Genomic DNA, 24,396 nt, shown 5'->3' on the forward strand with positions numbered 1-24,396 from the left:
TTGAGCTTAGGGTATGGTTCCAGGATCCTGGGATGGAGCACACACCCTACCCACCGTGAGGAATCCCCGTTCAACTGGAGATCTGCTTCTCCCTCTCCTTCTACCCCTCCCCCCATCTCTCTTTTAGCTCACTCTCTGTCTCAAATGAATAAATACAATCTTAAAAACAAGTTTTTAATTAAAATTTGCAACTATGATTTTTATCAAAGAAATCAGTGATGGAGTTTGCCAGATAAAATACCAGGTACCCAGATAAATTTAAATTTCAGATAAACTGTGAATAATTTTTTAGGATAAATGTGTTCTAAATATTGCATTGGTACTTACACAAAAAAAATCATTCATTATTTACCTGGAATACAAATTTAACTGTGCTTCCCGTATTTTTATTTGCTAAATCTGGCAATGCCAGTCAATGAGGAAGAGGATTCATTTTGTGGAAATCCACATTGCAGCTAACTTCCATGGGAGTAACTGTAAGGAGACACAGTCCTTCATTTACACACTCACCACACCACAAAATGCAGATAATTCCTCTTTTAATGTGCTTCATGTTATTTTGATGACCTTCAGGTCAAATTCAGATTCACGGGTATAAGCCCCATTGGCTAGTTTTATCTGTGTAACAGCTGAGGTCTTCTATGTGATAATGACCTTGGATTTGCTCTGAAGCATTAGAAGCCATGTCTCTTGAAGTATTTGGCTCGGGCAAGGACATCATTGCAGAAGTCACAGCTCAGGTCCTGGCTGCTTCTGATGTACTCAGGAGCTCCAGCATAAGCACAGAGTCCACCTGGAATTTTGTGAGATCCGTTAATGCTGACCTTGTAGCCCCTCATTGCTCCAGGGTCTCAGTGGTTAACTTAGATTCTCTTTCCTAGCTGTTCATCAGAAGGCAACTGAGGTTTTGGGGAATCTTGTGCAAGGTCTTATATTTGTTCTGATTAATTCCATACTGTGAAATCACCAAGTCCTGTGTTACACTTACCTCTTAGGTACTGATCAGAGTTCCAGGTTGGAAACCGCCTCTGGATTTCTTTGATCCTAACAGTTAAGACCTCGGTTATCTGAGAAACCCGGGACTTGCTGATCCAGGATGTGGGAGCATAAAGACCAGAGTCCTAGAGGGAGAGAGGCAGAGGAAAAACGAGGTAAGCCATGTGGGAGGGTGACAGGACTTAATGGGACCAGCACTGCATTCTCATTTCCCTCCTTTTTTCTCTCCTCCTCCTTTGGCCAAACTAATGCCACCTCTAATCTCCCTTCAGATAAACAGTAAAGCTACAAGGTTTGGGCAAAGGAAGGATGAGCAGACATTTCACAGCTGCTTCATTGTAATGGTGAGGGGAAGAGTTGGAAGTCAAGGGTGATAGAGGTAGTGTACATACCAGTCTGATGCCCTCCTTCAATGCTGCAAGCACAAGCCTTCCAAATAGGTCAGAAAGGGGATTTTCTATCTGTACTTGTAATTCTCCTTCCAGATCTTCTGAATTTCTAAAAGTACTTCTAATTTTTCTTATACACCTTTGTTTCAACATATTTAGAAGAAATGTCTGACTCTGGAGAATTCTTTCATCTTCAAAGTAGATGGAAGCATCATTTTCCCAAGAACAAGATTTTACAAAGAAGGCAGAGTGCAAAGTGATGCTGACCCTAACATTGCCCATGTTGCTCTTGGTCCTGGTTCGGCATTTTCCAGCTGCCATGTGACTTTGCAGGAACGACCCTCTCCTTGTAAGTAAGTGGTTACTTCCTCACTTGGAAATGATGGATTGCATGCCTTCCCCCTCATCCCATCCTCATCAGATTATCGGATGGGGCCCCAAATCAAAAAGATAGAGTATTTGAAAGTACTTTTAAATTGGCAGGTGTCATTCCAAGGTCTAATGGGAAGCCAGTTTAAAGATCACTGAGGAATATATTTTCCTAAAAGCTTAAGAAATGACTGTACTACGTAAAGGCTTCTTAACTGCTGCAACAATGATGTGAAATGCAATAGAAAAAAATCACTGTGCCACTGTCTCCTTGCTATCACCGATTCCCCCAGTACACAATTAATTCAACTGTGGGGTTAATGCCCAGTTCCCTGGGAGACTTTCTGGGACAAGTGAAACCAGGCAGAATTTGTGCAAAAATAAAGCTGGATCTTCAGAACTAAGGATTGTGTAGAAAGAAGACAAAGGAGAATGAATTCAGTATTTGCTAAGAATCTGCCAGATACTAAGCATGTTTTCATAACGTTGCCTTGAGTCTTCATGAACAGTTCTAGGAGGCTGGTGTTTCATAGGTGAGGAAACTGAATCCTAGGGAGATTAAATGAGGTCACATGGTAGCAAAATAACAGAGAAAGTATCCAGAATAGGGTACCATGGATAATATCCTGGAAACACAGCACAGTTGATTCTGAAAAGAAACCATGGCTCACGAAGCCATGATGTTGCTACTGGTATGGAGTACCTTTCACTCTGTGTCCCATGCACTGTGCTCCAGAGTGTCAACAACAACAAATGTGAAGATGTCCCCTTAGCATTGTGCCATGCAGCACGACGGCCATATGCCATAACTGACAGGGGATTACCTGCACAGCCCCGATGTTATCGCCCATGTTGCCCACATTGACCATAATGTTGCCGCCATGAGACTCCCTGGACAAGACACCAGCAATCACTGCAGGATCCACACAGTACTTTTGGCCAACAGTACGAATCACGGGCTGGTATCTCAAGAGGTATGGCATGTCTATTTCAGCCAGCCTTTCAGAAGCACGAACTCCTAATGCAAACACAGAAGGAAGGATGTGGCTGGTGTGACTTATGCTGACGTGGGAGCTCAAGAGAAGAGAACTCACACTCCAGGTATCTGGGTAGTGGTCTAGGACCAAGAAGTCCTTGCCTCAGTCTGAAATCCCCTGTGGCCATTCCTAGACCTGAGAGTATGATTCTCCTCCTTTAAGCTTGAGTTGGCATCTGCAGAGGCAATGTTCTTTGTGACTGCCAGTGCCCCTTGCTGGTCTCTCAGTGGCTGCTCTGGCCCATGCAGGACAATTCCCTGGGCACAAGCACACTGACTCCATCCTAAGCACCCTAAAGAGAGCTACCCAGCAAAATGTACCTGTCCATTAGCTACAATGAGCACCATATATAAAAGAGAGATTCTTCCAACGCCTTCAAGAAGTCATTGGATAGTTTTCCTGACAGATTTGCTCACTCTTGCCCACCTTTCCACCCTAAAGTGACACTCAGAAATTGCATGAGCTTAAATCTTCATAAAATAACAAGGATACTGGGCAAAATGAAAACCAATGCTAATTTACCTGGCTAGCCCACTCACCTTGTAAGCATTTTTTTGTGGTTTCAAAGTACTCTCATCCACATTCTATCAACCTGAGTTTACAACAAAATTGTAAAGTGAGTATTTTTAACCCCTTTCTGTGGAGGCAGAGGAGAACTAAGTGACTTGTTGAAAAACCAGAGCCCACACTCAGACAAGGTCTTTGGATTCCATGTCTAGTGCTATTCCTGCCACTTGGTAGTGTAGGGTTGTGGGAAATAGTGGGAACTGAAGGGGAAAAAGAGGGACACATGGGTGTGGGATATCAAGGGAAGGGGCAAAATCCTGTTAAAGTCACCCTTGCCAAAAGGAGGCATTTTCCGAGAGAAAGAAGAGGAGGGGAGTTGGACAATGAGATCATAACCTACCACAGTAGTTCAGGCCATGACGCTTTCCAATCCCGCAAGAAGCCCCAGGGGTCTCAAAGTTTTGGATATTTCCATAGCATCCCCAGTTGCTGCTTTCAGATAAATCTACAAATTGAGAAATTTTCGGCCTAAGGCATTGAACAACTTTGATCATCTTCTGTCCACAAATGAAATGCCATTAATAAAAAGAATTTTACCAAAATCAGTAACAACAAGAACTTCACTCTGAACTGAAACACTTTTGAAATTTACAGTACAGTGACTAGGAAATTATCACAGAAACCTCCTCAATACTAAGTTGTCACCTCCTATCCTACAGGCATGAGCAACTGTTGGAGCAGCTATACTCCTCGCAAAAAGCCCTGAACTATCCAGTGCTATTGAGTTGGTGTCTTGGAATCAAACCAGAGGATCTGTTCCCTGTAAGTAGTCTTCATCCTCTATCTTAGGTAAACCCTTAGTATTTCTTCTCCTTCAAATATTCCTGTTTGGCTGGTCTGGTGAGATATTTATGGTTGCTCTAGAGAAACATGTACAAAGCCTGGTCTTCCCCAGGGTCTCAACCCAGACCCAAAGTAAAGGCACAGGGACTTGGAGCTGGCTTTCCCTGGATGTGTGTTCTTCTAGATGGGGGTGCCTAAGACAGCAAAGAGTGGAGGACATCTAAGGGGGCACAGGACCAGGTCTCCACAGGGGGCTCCCTCTTTCCACTTCTTCCTTTTCGGTCTTTGCCTTTCCATCTCTCTCTCTCTACCTACTGCTATCCTTCCAGGGAGGAGAGATTTTTCACAAAGGCCACTGAAAAAAGGCATTCCCTAGTATTCATAATTCAAACTAGAAGTACGCATGAGCAGTAATGAGCAGTAACGAGAACAGTAACGAGATACCTACAGGGGGCAGGAAGGTGCCCATTGAGAAAATCATCTCACTGTGATAAACCTGTAAGGACTCCTCATTAGATTACTTTTTTTTATTTGCTTTATTCTTTGCTCATGTCATCAGATCTTAATGGTTTGCAAGTCTTTGGTGACAAATCCATTGCACATCATCATGTGTGTATTTTATGTTCATGTAAATGCCTCTTAAGTTTCTATTTTCTTATTAAGAGCTTCTTGGAGTTGACATCTGAAGATATTAATATTTTGGAGTAAATGCTTCTACATTACAAACTTTTGATAAGAAATCTGAAAGAAATGTGGAGATTGAATGACCAGGTTTTTTACAAGTGTACCAACAATTAAACAACCCAATGTGTTCTTTTATATTTTTTAATTTGTTTATCTTTATAACTGGTGACAAATACCCTTAATATTGTAACGGGTTATGTCATTCATTGCTCTCTGCCCCATAGCCACTCCGTAGTCACATTAGATACTCCTTAAAGTTCCATATTCCCAAAATATATTTTAGAAATTTAAAAATACTTGTCAAATAAATGGATCACTCAATGAATGAATGAATGTAAGACCCTATCAGAGAAATCATCAGAATTTAGAGCCAGGAAAAAGTTTGCTTCTCCTGAGAAACTATGCTTCTTCCTTTTTTTTTTTTTTTTTTAAATCAAAAGACATGTACTTTTCCATTTTTGGTCTGCAAGGGACCTTAAGACCAAATCTGAAATGCAAGCATAGCAATTATGTCAGCTTCAGTGGTTAGCTTAGTCAAATGTCCTTGATCCCCTCTGTGATAGTTTACTATTTGAAATTACATTAGTCTTATTATCATGAACCATCTCAATCCTCTTATGGAAATACATGGTCTATGAATAACTTCAGTAACTACTTTTGGTGAGATAGTTTTTATAGAGGGACAATGAGTACTTAACAATGATGTATATTTAAAGTCCAGTCTCCAGCAATGCTGGTTTAAACCTACTCCACATTCTGGAGAGCCCCCTCCTTTTGTGGGGCACCTGGAAAGAGGCCATTCATCAGTGGCTGTTAGTAAGTCCAGTATTTATTGGACAACTTAAAAGAAAAACAACATTTTCAGCACAGTTGCAAGTATCAGAAATACCATTCCGTTCCTATGCTTATCCTTCCCATCTCCAAGGTTGAATGGGAAAAATTAAATATACTCACCAGTAAGGGCAAGAAGACCCAGAAGCAGCCACAGCACAGACATTTTGATGAGCTGGCTCTACAGGTCCTAAAATGATTTTAGAATAGAAATTAGTTCAAAGATGTGATAACATCCATTATCATCGGAACAATATGTAATGTTTCTATGGAAAGAGGTAAAAAAAGAAAAAGAAAGAATAAGTTTCCCCATGTCTGAACTAAGAAAAGTAATGATCTGAATCATAATGAAAAAAGCAAAAGTAGGACTTGTGCTCCATCCATCCTTTGAATTAACTTAAATATGACGAGACTCCTGCTTGGCTCACAGAGACTCACCAGACCATTGAGCTACCGGAGAGAATTATTTCAGAAAGCCAAGATACTTTGATTCTCAACACTGAGAAACATAGTGACTTGAGTCCAGATCCTCAAAAGCAACTTTTTGGTGCATGTGCCTTATCTCAGTAGTAGAATTTTCCTTATCAAAAGATAATGTGAAAAGGAGAATTTTATATTAGTGTTTCTTTTCATTTGGGTTCTTTTTCTTTCAGTGTAGAGAAAAGGTTACATATTCCTCAGTATCTTGGAACATACTCTGCTTTGGTTGGAGGAAGGAATTGGTAGACCTTTTCCGTTACTCTAATCCCCGAGCCTGGGAATCTCAGACCCTTTTGGCCACCTTGAGCCATTCTCCACATTCCCCTTCTGCAAAACTCCTGTGCAGGAGAAAACCTAGTCAAATCCCCAAAAGTCGGGTCATGGGCAGGATTAAACTCATATGGTGCTCGCTAGATGGAAGAAGTGGTGACTGATCATTGGCATGCATTTGCATTCACTCATTTTTCTCTCTTTCTCATCCAATCTTTTCTTTAACCACCCTCCATGGGTACAAAGAGCTTTGGTTCTCCCACTAGCTACCAAATGAATACACAAATGTCAAACAGAATACGTTATAGTTGACCCCAGGCAATGCTGAAGGATCTGGCCTCCTACCCCCAAAGCCTCCACCTCCCCCCAACCCCCCACTGCAGAGTGTTCCCAACCTCTCCCTGGGTCTGGAGAGCCTGGCTACCTATCATTTTGAATTATTACTGTCATTATAAGTAGGAGTAGGCATATAAAGTTGGTACTTGGTACTTTCTCACCTCTTTTGCTTCAAGGTTATTCTTATGAGTATTTCCTTCCAAACATCCAGAAGGAGATTTTGTCTCAAGATAAAGCAAAGGTATCAAGGAATTCATTTAAATTACATCTTATGCCAAGCATTTGTGTGCTTCTCAGATATAGCCATGTTTTTGTTGTTGTTGTTGTTGTTGTTTGTTTTGTTTTTCTTCCCTACAATGTTGAAATGGTCCACCTGATTTACCTTAGTTGAACAGAAAATGCCATGCTCAGTCCCAACACCAGAAAGATACAGGAATATGGAATTTTAGCTGGGTCTGCAGAAATTCTCATGCTCAGTCACCGGACAAGAACCATTTATTCGACATCCACTGAGCCACCATCCCCAGCCCTGCCATACTGACTGAGAGAGGCCACTCAATCCCAGGAGAGATAATGGAGAAAGAGCCACTTAGGCACAGAAAAAGCTCATGTAGTCAGGAAATTTGATCTTTCCAGAGGCTTCTTCCTGGCTTTATGGAAAGAACCCTGCAGAAGAGAGTGCGGCTGGCACCCAGACACTAAACCCAGAGTCTTTTACTTGTTGCTGCTTTCCCAGGGAACAGAAATACTTCCTCTTGGAAACCCAAGTGGAAAAGTACTTCAACTTCATGATGAAAGCTACCTCATGTTCCAAGCATGGAACTAAAAGCTCTGTTGAAAAGAGTCTATGTAATCCCATGTGTCAATTACTTAGAAACACGGAGTTCCTTTTTGTCACGTTTTAATTACATCAGGAAAAAGCAAGAAATGACAATGGAAATAAACACAGCATGTTGAAGCAACTCAAGCTTTGTGGGCCAACTTTACAGATGTCACAAAACTCTCTGTGTTTGGAAGGGACTGTTGAGGCACGGGGGGAACGTGCTCAGGGAGTGTCCATTGGTTACCTGTGACTAAACTCTTAATGTCCCTGTGGCTCTATGCACTTGAAACTATTATTAGAAAGTCAGACCAAGACAGCACAGTGCTCATAATGCCAAGCACAGTGTCTCTGATGGCATCCCTCTTCTCCTTTCCTGGAGAGTGAAACAGTGACAAGCAGCACAGGGGTGTCAACAAGCTGGAGCCGTAGCCTGCTGAGCACAGGGGAAACAGACAACCCAAGCATACCTTGGGGCCAGTTCAAGTCCCTGGTGGCCTCTACCCACCTTCCCTCCACCAAGGACTTTGTCATTCCCAAAGCATCATTTAGATTTGTAAGGTGTAATAGACCATTTACTCCTCCCTTAAACTATTTTCCTGGAAGAGATGAAAATAAAGGTCTTTGGTCTTTAATCTCACCACAGAACTCCTGTTCCTTTTTCAGGAATGCTCTCCTAGGTCTTCACCAGAACCCTTAAACCATAGTCATTCCACATCCTTAGGACCCTCCAACCAGCCTGGAAAATGTGCTGCATTAGCACCCTCAGGTGTTAATGTGTCCCTGTCCCATCGTGGTCTCCCATTTGATCCTGAAAGAATTGAGGACTGCTCTACACATGCACATAGGTCTCCCACTCCACACTCTCTGCTCACCCTACTTTTACTGCTAACTGGTCTCTCCATCTGCTTGCTCCTTGTGGGCTGATAGGCCTTTCCAGCAGCATCTCATCTTAATCGTCCACCCTCTTCCTGCCCCATCCTTACCCTCCCTCCTCACACACAGCAACACCCCAGCCCATTGCCCTGTGGATGGCTATGCACCAAAATGTCCTAAATTAAAATGGTAGCAGTGACAGTCACAAATAATAAATGTTTCTGCCACTGTGATCATATTTTCTTGAGAAAAATCTAAAGGATCCTTCAGAACTCACTCTTTGGCAGAGTTATGTGGTTTGTGAAAATAGACATTTCCTGAATTTGGATTGGGAGCAGATTATAAGCCCCAAAGTGCTTGGAGATGTGATAGCTTCTCTTCACTCCCTGCAGGCAAATCCTTTCCTTCTTTCCATAAGGCCTCTGTGCCTGTTCTCCTCATTTTGTCCATCTGGGATTCCCAGAGTTGAGAATTCCAGGAATTCTCCTCTCCTGTGCTAGGACCGGTCCCAGGAATATCCCTTTCTGAACGAAATCAAATCGAAGAGACCATGGCTTCTCTGTTCCATCCAAGACTCCTGAAATTTGTCTATCCTTTTACTCTGCCAGGCCTCAGCTATTAGACATGTGGGCCTTTGTCCTTTCAGAGCTTCCAGAGAAAATAGCATATCATGCAAGGTATATGGGGTTAATGTACTGTTGGCAGGAGAGTGAGGATGGTGGAGAGATTGCTATCTGGCAAAATGCCAATACCTCAATCCTTTGGCTTTGAATTCACAGCAAAGACATCCCATTCAGCCTATTACAGCTTCCCTTAAAGGCACATATATTTCTATTCTTTTGCACATGTTCACAAATCCAAAAGTAACCATATACTTGCATTAACAGAAATCTAGGTTTTTGTAGGTATTATAATGAACAGGAAAAATAATCATCCCATCATCTACATAATCTTTTATAACTTGGGCTTTCCTTGCAAGGTCCTTAAGTTTTATCCTACTCCAAATTGTCTTGTTTACTTGGCAGCAAAGACACAATCATTACCAACTGATCACCACAGACTGGATCTTTCATTCTCAATAAGCCTGAACGTAAGTCACCAGTCTGTCTTATACTCACCTGTCTTCTGTTACCTCTTGTCCTCAGAGGCTGTCAGTCTGCAATGCTTTATATAGAGTCCCTGTCCTGCTTCCTCTTTTTAAAAGTGTTGACTTCATCCTTTTATGAAAAGATTTATGGCTAAGTCTTACAAGTTATAGTAATAATCACAATAATTAAAAATACTTTGAACTTATATAGGGCTTTTTATTCAATAATGTTTATTCAATAATGCAATAATGCAAAAATGGCATTTTGCAAACATTAACCAACTAGTTCCCTACCAGAACCTTGGAAGGCAGATCATTGTTTGTAGATTCATGTTGGTGATTTCAATCCAACATTCACTTTTATTCATACCAGTTTCTAAAAATAAAGACAGGTAAGAAAAGAAGGAAGAAAGGAAGGGAGGAGGAAAGGACGGATGAAAAAAGGAAGAAGGAAAAGAGGGAGGGAAGGAGGAAGGGAGGGAGGGAGATAGTGTCGGAGGGAGGAAGGAAGGAAGGAGAAAGGGAGGAAGGAAGGAGGAAGAAGGGAGGGAAGGAAGGAAGGGGGGAAGAAATTGAATTTGGAATGTCAAAAGCATATTCTTGATCTGTATTTCAGGCAAGCAGAACCACACCTTAGGCTGAATGATCTTCTTTTATATATGTCTAGTACATCCAGTCTGTCCCTAAATGTCTACCTTAATAAATACTTTAAGAGGTTTTATATGAAGTTTCCAGGAAGGACTCTTTGCCCTAGATTGCCCAAGAAATGAGTTTCAAAATTAAAAGAGGGAATCCTTTCTATCACCAATCACACCCTTTGCCCATCTCTACCAAATGACTTGATTTTTCCCCCAACACAGCCTGAATGTTTGCTTTATGCCTTCTTTCTATATGCTCTTTCCCCTGCCTGAAATACCCTTAGGGACAGGGACAGGGACTTTGTCTCATTTGTCCTTATAACCCCACCACCTAACATCCTACCTGATACATAGGAAATACTCAATAAAACCCGTGGAATAAATGGCTTGCTCATTGCTAATTTGTTTATAATCTGTTTCCTATAAACCCCTTGTCTTCTCCCCCTGCCACCACCCTGCCATAGTTAGAATGTAAGCCCTGAGCAGTGACCTCGGCTGCTTCATTATGACTGGATGTTCAGAGCCCAAATAAGAGCCTGGCACATTATAGTGTTCAGCAAATATCTGTTAAATCAGTCAAGGCATGCAGAACTCCTACAACCCCACACAAGATTCAGATTGTGTCCCCAGCACCAGGTCCCAGGGTAAGCTAGCATTGATCATGTCCCATGCAGCTCTGTGGATATTTCTATCACTGTATCTGTGACACTATTTTTTTTTTTTTTTTCGATCTGTTCAGCCTGAAAACAACTTGAGAGCAAAGACTGGGTCTTTTTTCCTGTATCCCCTAAATGGCACATAGGAGATATTCAATAAATGTTTATGGAAATAATAAACAAGTGATTTAAAGAATACTTAGGACATGGGAAATCACTGACTGGGCATTTGCAGCTCAGACTTTGGGGATTAGGATTTTGTTGCTCTCTATCAATGGCTGAGATGATGAAGTAAGGAAGCAGGGCACTGTGAGTGAGGATTCAGACCTGGACACCCAGGGAGTACCTGACCTTTGAATCTGGGGAGGAGGATATGAGAATGCAGGTCTCCTCTTTCTTGTTGGCAGAGTTAGAATAAAAACCAGAGCAGTAATGTGGTCCATTAAAAACCATATCCCTACACTAAACTGGAATCCTCTCCCTTTATTTTGTCTAGCACACACTAGCGACTAAAATGCATTACAGCGTGAGGAAATGTGGGAACACCCTGACCCCATCTGCCAAAGCACCATGTCACCAGGTCTGATCTAACCCAGTGCCCATGTTCATGTCCTCGAAGGTTCTCCCTGGAGGGCAGCCAGCATGTTGCCAAGCAACAGCTCCACAGAAATGATGCCTATCTAAGCCTCAGGCTTATTCAGTCCTCAGCCAGTGCCCATATGGACACTTCCATCCAAAAACCTAGTGTACATCAGTAGGGGAGGTGGTGGGAGTATAAAAAAAAAGCTTGCTGCACTTAGACTTGAGTGAGACTAAACAAACAGCTCAAGATATTCCCTGTCCTGCCCCCACAGCCAGGCGAGCAATGAGTGCCCTTATAATTCTGATGCCAATTCTGACCTGTTTTTTGTTTTGTTTTGTTTTCCATACCAGGCAATTCTGTGATACCAGCTGGGTGTCCTACAATTCCGCTCAATTCTGACACTGTCTACCTGGAGACAACATCAGATTGCAGTTAACGGCTCAGTCCTCAGAGACTGCCCCCATCCCATGTCAGACACCAATCACAAGACCTGGTTGTCACCTGTGCTTCTGACCAATAGGCTATAAATTTGAGGTTCTGAAGACTTCTCCTTAGGGTCAATTAATTGGCTAATGGCTTACAGATCTCAGAGAAACATTTTATAGTGCCTAGTTTACTGGTTTATTGTAAACTCATGTAACTCAGGAATAACGAATAACCAGATGGAGGGGTTTCGTAGGACAGGGTTTAGAGACAGGGTATGAACCTTCTGTGCTCTCTCCATACACACTACTGGCCCTGAATCTCCATGTTCACCAATCCCTTCGTCTTGGGTTGTTCTTATGGAGGCATTACTTAGCTGTGACTGATTAAATCACTGGCCATGGAGCTTAAACTCAATCTCAAGCCCCTCTCCCTTACCCAGAGTTTGGGGTGGAGGGGGATTGAAAATTCCAACCCTTTAATCACAAATTAGTGTCTCCCACCCCACAACCCAGGTCCTATCCTCTGGAGCTTTCCAAAATCTACCTCGTTAACATAATAAAAAGCACCTTTATTTTTCTTAACCCTTGGGAAATTCCAAGCATTTTAGGAGCTGTGTACCAGGAATAGGAATTAAGACCAAATATATATTTGTTATTGTCTTTGTTTTAATAATCCAGTCGTGTCTTTATAAGAATTGGAAGAGATACCAAGATGCATGCATGCAGACAAAAGGCCATTTGAAGACAAAGCAAGAGGGTAGCCATCTGCAAGCCAGGAAGCAAGGAGGGCTCAGGGGAATCCCAATCAGTCAACACCTCAATTTCGGACCCTCCAAAATGTGACAAAATAAATGTATGTTGTTGGAGCCCAAATATATATTTCTCATTACAAATCACAATAGCATACTCCCTCACCTCACTCCCACTACAGCCTTACTTCATAGACACAGGATCTTCTCAGCTTGAGTTTGTGCCTTAAATGAATTTAGCTTTCTTACTCTTACCTTAAGGCTGGGTTCTGCATATTATCTCTCCAAAGGAACACAAATCAATTGACAAAAGCCCCGAAAACAAATAGATAGCTTACAGGAAATTACATTGAGAGGTACCAAAATAGAATCATTCTGCACAACACCAAACTTCCTAAAAATCTTCTTTGCCCATCCGTCTCTTCAAAGTTCCAGAAAGTGTCTGTTCTCAACCATATTTTTTCTCTAAAATGTCTCCTAAACAATATTCTTTTCCCCATCCTTCTTTCCTCCTGGTGCCTCTTGGCATTTTCTAATAATCTAGTAAGATAATAAATATTACAAGATTCTGCTGCATATAGATTTAAAGCATTTACTGAGCAAATCGTAGAGTGTCCTGATTAGATGGGGGCCCAGCAGTACGGGCGGTAAAAGAATTCACCCAAGGCAGAACCAAGAAGATAGAAGTTAATTGAATACACTGCAAGGGAGCAGCAGGCAGGACAACAAAGGAGAGATTGTTTGCCAGGAGGAGGTGGTAAAAGGCCACAGGTTTAGGATGGGGTAAGGGAGTATGGGGGCATATGGAATTTTTCCTTTTCAGGTAATCTTAGCAAGTGTGTCTGGTTGTAATTGGCCAGTAGGGCCTCTGGCTATTTCAGGGTGAGTTGCTCAATGAGCCTGTTTGCATCAGTTCTGTCACTGTGGGCCCTTTTGCCTTGATCACGTTTCCATTGCTCAAGTCTGTTGCCTAAAAGTGGCCTTTACACAACTCAGAACCTACTGCAAATGTCATCTCTTTTACTCCTTACTTAAATATCTGAGTTGACAGATGAGGAAAATACCTTGCTTGGGAATGAAGGGACTGAGTTAAGAACCCACCTTATCTCTTCCCCTGGATGCTGACTAAAGCAGCATTCAGCTCATAAATTCTGGGCCATCTCTTTTAGGCAGGTGTTTCCTGGACTCCTGTTTCTTCAGCCTCCTGCCCTGCTCAGTGTTTAACCTTTCAACCACCTTCAGTCCTGAGTGGAGCTACTCTCTTTGGTTGCTATTCATGTCTCTGAGAAATGGCTTCTCATGGACCCTGCCAATTCTGTGATGACTTCCAACTCCTCTCTACTGTACCTGTGTCTTCCTAAGATTCCTAGTGGTCTAAGGAAGCATTGTCTATGAACTCTCCTCGACACTGCAGAAAAATGACAGATTTATGTTTTAAAAGTATCCTGGCTGCCAATTAGATTGGAGTTGAACAAGAGTTGAGAGATATTGCAGAAGACCACGGGAGAGATGGTGGTTGCACTAAGATGTGCATAAGGAAAGGACTAGACACAGAAGATGAGGGAAAGAAAGAGGGCATAAGCAACTAGCAGAATGGTGCTGAGTCTGGAATGTTAGAGATGGAGCAGCTTTGTGAAAGAAGACTAAGAATTGAGTTTTAGACATTGGAATTTTGCAGCATGATCTTTCCCAGGAACTGCCCGCATCTTCAATTCTCCTATAAAATGGGTGAGTACCATGAGAGTAGCTATTTGTAACTTGACCCTGCCTCTTAGCCATACTCTCTTGGACCAGGGATGGGAAAATAACCTGAGCTGGACCAGGAGGCAACTGAACCGAGAGAGGTGATAATTTCTCTCCAAATTGCTGAAACCAAGGACATGTAGATTTGATATCTGCTGGTAGTTTAGAACAGGGATGGGAAAACTGCAGCCCAAGGGCCACTGCTTGTTTTATAAATAAAATTTAATTGGAATACAGCTATGGGCATTCATTTACATATTGCCTATGACTGTTTTGTGTTATAATAGTAGAGGTGAGTATTTGCAACAGAGACCACCTGGCCCACAAGTCTGCCTGAGCCTTTCAGAAAAAGCTTGCCAGCGTGCCTAGGTGGCTCAGTTGGTTAAGCAACTGCCTCCAGCTCAGGTCATGATCCTGGAGTCCTGGGATCAAGTTCCCTATCAGGGTCCCTGCTCGGCGGAAATCTGGTTCTCCTCTGACCCTCCCCCATCTCATGCTCTCTTTCTCTCTCACTCATTCTCTCTCTTTCAAATAAATAAATAAAATCTTAAAAAAAAAAAAAAAGGCTTGCCAACCCCTCATCTATAATCTCTATTTGGTCTGAGGAACTAAAACCAAAAATGCAGCTAGAGAGAAAAAATCAAGTAGGAATAATTGAAGATGTAAGGTTTTATAGGCGAGATAAACACGACACCAGGCGAGGTAGGCACAAGGCAAGATTTATTAAAGGCACTCTCTGGCGAAGTTTCAGGGCTCAGGAGAAGGGGAGCCAGGAAAGTCACGCCAGGAGGAGGTGGGCACCCTCCAGCGAGGTTCTGTGACTCTGGAAAGCGGAGTCGGGGAAGTCGCACTGGGACAGAGTTGGCGGGGGTCTTTTATCTGGCCAAGGCAGGGCATGGGCTCACATCCACATATGGTAGGGTATTTGGTGATCAGAGGGTATGGTGTGGGTGGTCCTGATACTTCTATTTCCTGCATAGGTATTGGGTTACCTATGGAGATGTGACCTGGGCATACATCCTTTTGGCGGGAGAGTCAAGGGTTGAGGAAGGTGGGGGAGGGGGCTGGAAGATGGCAGCCCCGGTGGTCATGTCTTTGTTCCTCCTGCATTCCTGGAGCCACCAACCCAACAGAAGAGAGTCTTGACAACATCCTAAACCAAAGTTCCAAATGACCTTGAGGTCTAACCACATTCCTTTTCTCAAGTTCAGCTGAGACACCTCAATTGAATTATATTATATTAAATTCCTCTTGTTATTTAAAGTAGTTTGAGTTAGGATAATGATATCTGCAACAAAACGGTACTACTATTTAATTTACCCACTTATTCAGCTCTCATTCATTCATTCAAAAATTTTATAAAGAGCTTATTCTGTGTCAGGCACAATGCTGGGAATGGGCCACACAGTGGTGAACAGCACAGCTATGGCCCCTGCCCTTAAAAAGCTTATATTCTAGGGGCACCTGGGTGGCTCAGTGGGTTAAAGCCTCTGCTTTCGGCTCAGGTCATGATCCCGGGGTCCTGGAATCGAGCCCCACATCAGGCTGTCTGCTCGGCAGGGAGCCTGCTTCCTCCTCTCTCTGTTTGCTTCTCTGCCTACTTGTGATCTCTCTCTCTCTCTGTCAAATAAATAAATAAAATCTTTAAAAAAAAAAAGCTTATATTCTAATATAATTAGTTAGGTTTCAGGTGCCTGTGAGATATCAAAGTAAAGCTATCACAGTGACATTTGGACCTCATCTGGGAGTCATTGCCACACAGAGGAAGTAAAGACAGGGAAATAGAAGACATTGCCTAGGAAGAAAGTGTCCAGTGAGAATTGAAGTATGCCCTTTAGCAGTCCCTGAGGAACCCCAATATTTAGGGACTGAGGAAAAGAAAAACAGCTGGAAAAGGAGCCCAAAAAAGGGAGACCATAGGGGAAGGGAAAACAAGTAGAGTATTGTTAAAAAGAAAAAAGAGGTCCAAAATGGAATCACTTACGTTAAGCCCCATCAAGACTTAATACCTAACATAACTGCAGTTTCATCCTCTCCCAGGAGTGGAATTTTAAACCAACCAGTCTGGAGTTTCCCAGATCAACACTAATGGGGTCATCTGCATGATAATATCCCCTGCTCTTTTCCCTCAGGGAAGGTGACCTGACATTTTTTTTTCCTAATTATTTTCTTGTCTCACTCTTCCTCCCTATAAATGTCTTCCATTTTATGCAACTCCTCAGAGCACCTTTCAATTTGTCAGAGGAAATGCTGCCAGATTCATGAACTGTTGAATAAAGCTAGTTAGATCTTTAAATTTCCTCAGTTGAATTTTTGTTCTTTAATGGTATGGTATCATGCAAGCCAAGGAGTTAATGGTATCTTTGTCAAATGCTGTTGAGAAGACAAGACTGAAATGAGATTATTGCATTTAGCTACATGGAGGTCTCTCAATATCAGGCAAGAGTAATCTTGATACAGGTGTACCAGGATTACCAGGATTCATTCTGTTGTAAGTAACTGAAAATTTGACTCAGTAAATATTTATTAGCTTACATACCAGGATGCTCAGAGGTAGGCTAAGTTTCAGAGAGGGTTTGATTCAACAGTTCAACAATGCATTGTGCACCTGGAATTTTCTTGTCATTTCATTCTGCTTTCTTTCTTTCTTCTTCTTTTTTTAAATTGGAATAGAATTGACATACAATGTTACAATCATTTCAAGTGTCTACTCATTATGCTATGCTTACCACAAGTGTAGCTACTATCTGTCACCACACAACACTATTAAAATACCATTGACTATATTCCCTATGCTATGCTTTCATCCCTGTGACTCACTCATTCCGTAACTGGAAGCCTGTACCTCCCACACTCTTCTTCACCCATTTTGCCCATCCCTCCACACCCCTCCCCTCTGACAACTACTAGTGTGTTCTCTGTATTTATGGGTCTGTTTCTGCTTTTTGTTTGTTCATTTGTTTTGTTTTTTAGATTCCACATATATGTGAAATCATATGGTATTTGTCTTTCTCTGTCTGACATATTTCACTTAGCATAAAATCCTCTAGAACCACCCACATTGTCACAAATGGCATGATCTCACTCTTTTTTACATCTGAGTAATATTCCATTGTGTGTGTATACACACACATATACACACTGACACATACACATCACATCTTCTTTATCCATTCATTATCAATGAACAGTTAGGTTTCTTTCATACCTTGACTATCATAAATAATGCTGCAATAAACATAGGGGTGCTTTGTATCTTTACAAATCAATGTTTTCTTTTTCTTTGGGCAAATATCCAGTACTCCACTCTGCTTTCTTCAGTGTTAGCCTCATCCTAATGCTTTCTGTCTCCCCTACACACCACCCAAGATGGCTTCCAACAATTCTCAGGGTTCATACTTTCTCATTCAAATCTAGAGGAGGGAGAGAATCACTTTAGCAACTTTCTCAGAAAAGTGAAATGAGGTGCTAACTGGACTGAGTTGTAGAAGCAAAGGGGGAGTATTTATTATTTACTTATACAACAGGGACTATGAAGACATCTCTGAACACTAACAGGAGGGACCCAGCAGAGGAAGAGCTTGAAAATGCTTCAGGGGAGTAAGAAATGGAGTAGTCAACTTGAAGATGACTGAGAGTAGCATTCAGAGTTCATGCCAGGGGTTGGCTGGGAAAGGAAAGCAGAGGGTCTGAAAGTAAGGACTTTGAGATCCCAGGGCTCTGGGTGACCTTTGGCTAATTAATCTCTTTGAGCCTGTTTCCTTGGCTGTTAAAATGGTGGTAACCTTGCAAGGAGGCTGTAAGGATTAAATGAGATAATGCTTGTGAATGACAATGGTATTTTTGGCATTCTTTATAACTTCTCCTTTCCAGCTCCAGTCAACACTAACAATTCATTTTAAGGTAGGGACAAACATTTGGACATAGCAACTCAGTAAAGAAAAGGAGGAGGAAAAAGGGAGAAAGACTGATAGAAATTTGTATTTGTAAAGCCTTTTTCATCTAAGAACTTCCAAATTACTTACTGGAATCTTCAACTAAGTCCTGTGGAACTTTCCGAGGTGGCTATTAAACAAGTCCTGCTCACAAGGAGACTGGCTGCCAACAATGCTGTCAGCAGCGTCCTCTTCTCAGATAAAGGAGGGGCCAAGATGTCATTATGCCTAATCATTTTTGACAGCTTTACTAGGCTAGGGGCAATTATGGCCACAGATGCCAGGAAAGTGCTGGTTTTGGACACCACTGATATGCTGAATTGTTTTTAAATAGAAGAATATGGAAACATGGGTGGTATTTTTCGAGTTATCTCAGTCCTAGGGCGTTGTTATTGGCATCCAGCACCCCCTTGAGAAAATGCTGTTGACTTCATTCAGTAGGGGCTTTAGCTGTGCCAGTCCTCTGAGCTTTATGCTATTGTATATGTTCAAGCCCGGGAATGCTCCTGGTGGCCTCTTATAAGAAGTAACTGGATGGGGCAGCTGCTTCAGTGTGTTCTGCTAATCTTTCCTAGGGAAAAAATTGGCAGCTTTTCTTGTCCTCCCCTGAGGCTGGTCCTAGACACAGTTTTGGGGTACAGTCTCAGAGCATGTACCCAGTACATACGATATGACAAACACTCACTTGGTAGGCAAGCTCAAGAGGGCTTTCTGCTTCCATATCCTGGAAACATCTTTGTAGTATTTTAATGAGAGCAAAGTGCAAAACTGATCTGATGTGCACTATAGAATCTTTATATTCATTTGAAGAGACCCTAGGATCATATAAACCTTATCATTGCTCTTCACCATATGTTAGCTGAAACGTCAGGAACAACAAAATCTGTGCAATTTCTTTTCATACATTGAACACAGAATTTACAGATTTTTTTTAAATTTCTTTTCACACTGTATGATGCCATCCTTAGAAACAAAAGTCTATATGTCACGCCAAGTATTATCATTACAAGAAACTACATCTTCCAGTTTTCATTAAAGTCAATGAAGGGGGGCATTCGGTGGCTTAGTTAAGCCTCTGCCTTCTGCTCAGGTTATGATCTCAGGGTCCCGGGATCAAGCCCCATGTGGGGCTCCCTGCTCAGTGGGGAGTCTGCTTCTCCCTCTCCTTCTGCCCCTTCCACCTGCTTGCGCTCTTGCTCTCTCTCTCTCAAATAAGTAAATAAAATCTTTTTTAAAAAAATCCTTAAAAAGTAAATAAAAAAATAAAGTCAATGAAGGAAAGCAATGATTGAAATTTCAGTGTAAGAGAAATTTGACTACCTAAAACCATCAAATGGAAAAAGGTGCCATGTCTAAATACACTGCTGGTTGCAGCAAAGACCACTCAAAAATCTTGCTGCTATTCTTGTGTGGAATTGCTGGAGAAGAAATAGATTGATCTCTCTTGCTCACGAGAAACCTCTTACCAAATTTATGGCTCAGAGAGAGTTGATTTTTTCTAAATGTCAAACCCCAATTCATTGAGAGATTCTACCATGTTTGTCTTTTTCTTTGGAAAAAAAAATCCTCTATTTTGCATTCCAACTTTTTATCTTTGTCTTGGCACATCCCTGAATTGTGAAATTCTTTTGTGCATTGAGAACAATAATTTAATACCAATTTGTAAATGTGTGGGTAATTATATAAATTTAAATATGTAAACACACCTTTTATTTCCCCTTACAACTAATAAAATGTCCAAGAGAAGTACTTTTCAATCGTCACACAAGCCTGAAACTAATTTTGCCTGAAAGCATTTGGGGTATTAACTGTGAAGGAAGCCTGGATCTTTAATGTGTTTTTAGTTTCTTCTGGTTTATGAAGAAAAAGAATGGAATTATGAACCTGGTACAAATTTTTTTGTGTATTTTCAGTTTATATTCATATGATGTCTTTTCTCTAATAAGTGTAAAGTAAAATACTGACCCCATGTAACAACAACAACAAAATATAACACAAAATCAAGGCAAAAAAATAAATGCCTAGGCTAACCTTGGAGAGAGGCAAGTAGAGGAAGCAAGGAACAACGTTATTCCTTACAAAATATTTCTGTCCACTGATTAAATAAATGTTTACTTAGTGCCTACAGTGGACCAGCCACTGGGCTACAGGCCAGGAATTAAATAAGACAGTCTCTGCCCTCAAGAAGCTCTCTGTCATAGAATTAATGTGCTTTTTCCCAAGTTCTTTTGTTCAAAGGGGCTAAATTGATGGCTCCTCCTGAAGCCACATTAAACCTTTCATGTGCTGATCATAAAACTCCATAGAATCCATCAGCCATCCAGCAACAAAATGATGAGGCAATGCTAAGTAAATTCTTTATTGTCCAAAGGCATGGAAGAGTGAGACAAAACTGTCTTATCCAGGAACCAATAAAACTTTTAGATACTGTGATTCATGCAATTTGTTTAAAATATCCCAAATATGGGAAAATGCCCAAGGGATCACTCAGTCACACCTCACAGTTGTGGATTACTTCCCAGGGTATAAAATACTTTCACATGTGCAGGCATAACCATTACCCATATTTTACAGATGAGCAAACTATGAAACTCAGTAATTAAATGACTTGTCTGGGTTACCAAATTACCAACGGGTCAATGGTTGATTAAGATAGACTTGTTTGCCTTCAATCTTTTTGTCCCATGACTCCTCAGAGAACATAGGGTTCCTCTCTTAAATTTAGTGGGATCTCTGGGGAGTACCATGATTTGGGAACCAGCATCAGTCAAGGCCCCAAAACGTTGCTTTTTATGTGGGCAGAATGATCCACCATGATATATAGATGATTGTCCTCAGATGGTGACTAGGAACCCAGGGATAGGATACATCCCTACCAGGGCTGGAGAATTTACTGTTGCCTCAGGTCAGGAAATGGAACTGTGTGTCCCATACCTTTGGGATTTGTATTCAGGAATGGAGGAGGTTGGATGCTCTCTATAGCTTCTGTAGAAGAGCATGGAACTTCTGTGGTTATTACCTGAAGTCAGATGATGGGGGAAGCCCAGATCACGGAGTCATTAATACCAAGTCAAGGATGACTGTGGAAATACTGAAATGGAGGCTTATCGCGATTTAGGATTTATTTGCCTTGAGAAGCAAAAGCCTGAGTGTCAGGAGCTCATTAGCGGCCAAAAATTCCAAGCCACTAGGGTCTCTTTAACAGTGGCCACGTGACTAATGAAAAGAAATCAGGAAATCCTATAATTCACAGGTAATCCTTTGAGATATAATTGCCTGATATCTTTTTTTCTGATTTTTTTAATTGTGTTATGTTAGTCACCACACAGTACACATTACTTTTTAATGTAGTGTTCCATGATTCATTGTTTGCATGTAACACCCAGTGCTCTATGCAATATGTGCCCTCCTTAATACCCATCACTGGGCTAACCCTGAATCACCAAGGAAAGGTTGAAAAAGAAAAACAAACCTGGTTGCATCACATTGCCTGATTTCAAGCTATATTACAAAGCTGTGATCACCAAGACAGCATGGTACTGGTACAAAAACAGACACATACACTAATGGAACAGAATAGAGAGCCTGGATATGGATGCTCAACTCTATGGTCAACGAATCTTTGACAAAGCAGGAAAAAATATTCAATGGAAGAAAGACAGTCTCTTCAATAAATGGAACTGTCTGATATCTATATCAGAAGGAGCCTGTTGAAGGCTGCTAGGGCTTCCTATCCCACTGGCTCTGAATTAACTTTAAGTTGAGACATGCCAATTGGCTATTATGCCTTAGGATCCTCAAATTAATAATTTATTATGGGATCCACTACACTTCTGGAAATGAGTGTTATTACATTATTTAACTCTATTTGGTTCTCCTTTATATCTTTTTTCCCCCTTTTTTCTTTTGCTGAGACTTTTTTCATTAAGTAGTTTCCCCAGCATGGAGTCCAATGTGGGACTTGAATTCACAATCCTGAGATCAAGACCTGAGCTAAGATTGGGAGAGTCAGACGCTTAACTGACTGAGCCACCCAGGTGCCCCAGATTCTTTCCATTTGTTTACATGTATTTGTAATTGATGAAGCACTTAGAAATCTTTGTCAGATAAAACAAACAAACAAACAATAAAAAGCAACAACATAAAAAAAAAAGAAATCTTTATCAGATAAGTCTAACATCTCTGTCATCTGAATATTGGTATATATTGATTGCCTTTTTGCATTCAGTTGGGAGATATTACTGGTTCTTGGAATCATGAGTGACTTTTCCATTGAAACCTGGACATTTGAGGTACTAGGTATGAAACTGGTTCTTAAACCTGTTTTAACTAGCTTCCTCTGACATTGCTCCAAAAGGCGAAGGGGGAGGTACCACGTTATTACCACTAGGTGGGGATGGAAGGCCAGGTCCCTCACTGTCAAGTGTAAGGCTATGAGGTCTGGTTAACCAGCCACCACCTTACCCAGCCTTCGTATCCATTTGCCTTCTAGAGAGGATCCATGACCACACAGCACAATTCCCATTGGTGGTATTTGCATGGTCGCTCATTCTCCTACTCTCAAAGATGGAGATCAAGGGAAGCCTAGATGCCGAAGTGTTAAATAAAAAATTATAGTAAGCCACAAACGTGGTCATGGAGGTGTTTCTAAATCACTTAGAAGGGGTTGGGGCTTCCCAGTAAGGCCTAGAGAAACTTCCTTGTTCTTCACAAGAAAACTGTCAAAAGCTGAGGAATGGTGTTTGACTGGGAAATTATGCTAAGTTTGGCTGACTTTATGACATGGATCCCTAGCAAAAATCAGGGATGTTCTGTGTAAAAACTATGTATATATAGTTTTATTTTAAATGCACACCTAAAATTAGTTAACCTCAGTATTGGCTTATAAATCATGAAATATATCCTGTCCCATACATACAAAAGACCACTTTAAAGTTCCTGGTTATGAGCTTATTACTACTACTCTAAACACTGACTCCCTGTATCAGAACTCCTCAGGCCAAAGCTCTAGTTTCTAGCACTCATCATAGTGTATAATCCTCCTGGAATTTAGACATTAAATATCTAATTAACACCTTTTTGTTTCTAAGTCTAAACTCTAAATATTCTTGTAGCTCTACTATCAAAAAGCAAACAACCAGGATCTTTGCTCAACAGCTTACTACCACATGATCTTGGGCAAATTTCTGAGTCTCTTCCTTTGTCTGTAAAATGGGAATAAAAACAGTATCTACTTCATAGTGTTGTTGTGGGAATTCTTTGAGAGGAAATATTTGTAAAATATCAGCACGATGTTGGCACAGTTAACTTATCACAATGCCAGGCATATAAATGTTAATCATATTTAAAAAAAGAGAATCTAACAATCATAAATTTTACAAAGATCTAATTGGCTTTATTCAGCAATTGGTGAATTAGGCAGCATCCAGTCTAACAGATAGAAAGGAGTTCCAGAGAGTACACCAGGTGAGAGATTTTTTTTATATGATTTTTTAAAAAATTTTTTATAAACATATAATGTATTATTAGCCCCAGGGGTACAGGTCTGTGAATCGCCAGGTTTATACACTTCACAGCACTCACCATAGCACATACCCTCCCCAATATCCATAACCCACCACCCTCTCCCTTTCCCCTCCCCCCCAACCCCCCTCAGTTTGTTTTGTGACATTAAGAGTCTCTTATGGTTTGTCTTCCCTCCTGATCCCATCTTGTTTCATTTATTCTTTTCCTACCCCCCAAGCCCCCCACGTTGCATCCAGGTGAGAGATTTTTATGGACCAAAGTGAGCAGGAACAAGGAAGTTATACTGGGCGTTTGCTGGCTGGTTAAAGCAGGGTTATCCCTTATATGGAGCAAAGGGACATTTTGGAGCTGGATCAGGTAACTTTGCTGAGCAGGCAAGCACTGATTGGTTTTCTAATGCCTTCCTCTCCTGAGTGAACTAAGCATAGAATCTTAGTTTTGGCCTGTTGACATCGGGCTTAAAATGAGCCATTCCATCTCGGACCTAATCTAGTTACTTTAACAGTTGTTACATAAAAATACATTGTTAGAAAGGCTAAATGGTATGTAAATAATAAAAGCAGAATAGTGCTTGATATATATATATATATATATAGATAGATATATAGAGAGAGAT

General features: G+C 41.2%; 1 protein-coding gene across 1 annotated transcript; it reads right to left on the reverse strand.

The window, feature by feature from the left end:
* Positions 1–522: 522 nt before the first annotated feature.
* On the reverse strand, positions 523–9,620 carry LOC111148205 (lysozyme g1). Its single transcript, XM_022504667.1, has 6 exons — positions 9,557–9,620; positions 5,780–5,846; positions 3,699–3,803; positions 2,579–2,772; positions 989–1,121; positions 523–793 (listed from the first exon to the last, which is right to left on the reverse strand). Exons 2-6 carry the CDS (start codon positions 5,820–5,822, stop codon positions 675–677), a joined length of 594 nt encoding a protein of 197 aa, XP_022360375.1. The 5' UTR covers positions 5,823–5,846; positions 9,557–9,620; the 3' UTR covers positions 523–674.
* Between the last annotated feature and the right edge of the window lie 14,776 nt (positions 9,621–24,396).

This window comes from Enhydra lutris, unplaced genomic scaffold, assembly GCF_002288905.1.
Source record: "Enhydra lutris kenyoni isolate GAN:26980312 unplaced genomic scaffold, ASM228890v2 scaffoldscaffold18, whole genome shotgun sequence".
NCBI classification, from domain to species: Eukaryota; Metazoa; Chordata; class Mammalia; order Carnivora; family Mustelidae; genus Enhydra; species Enhydra lutris.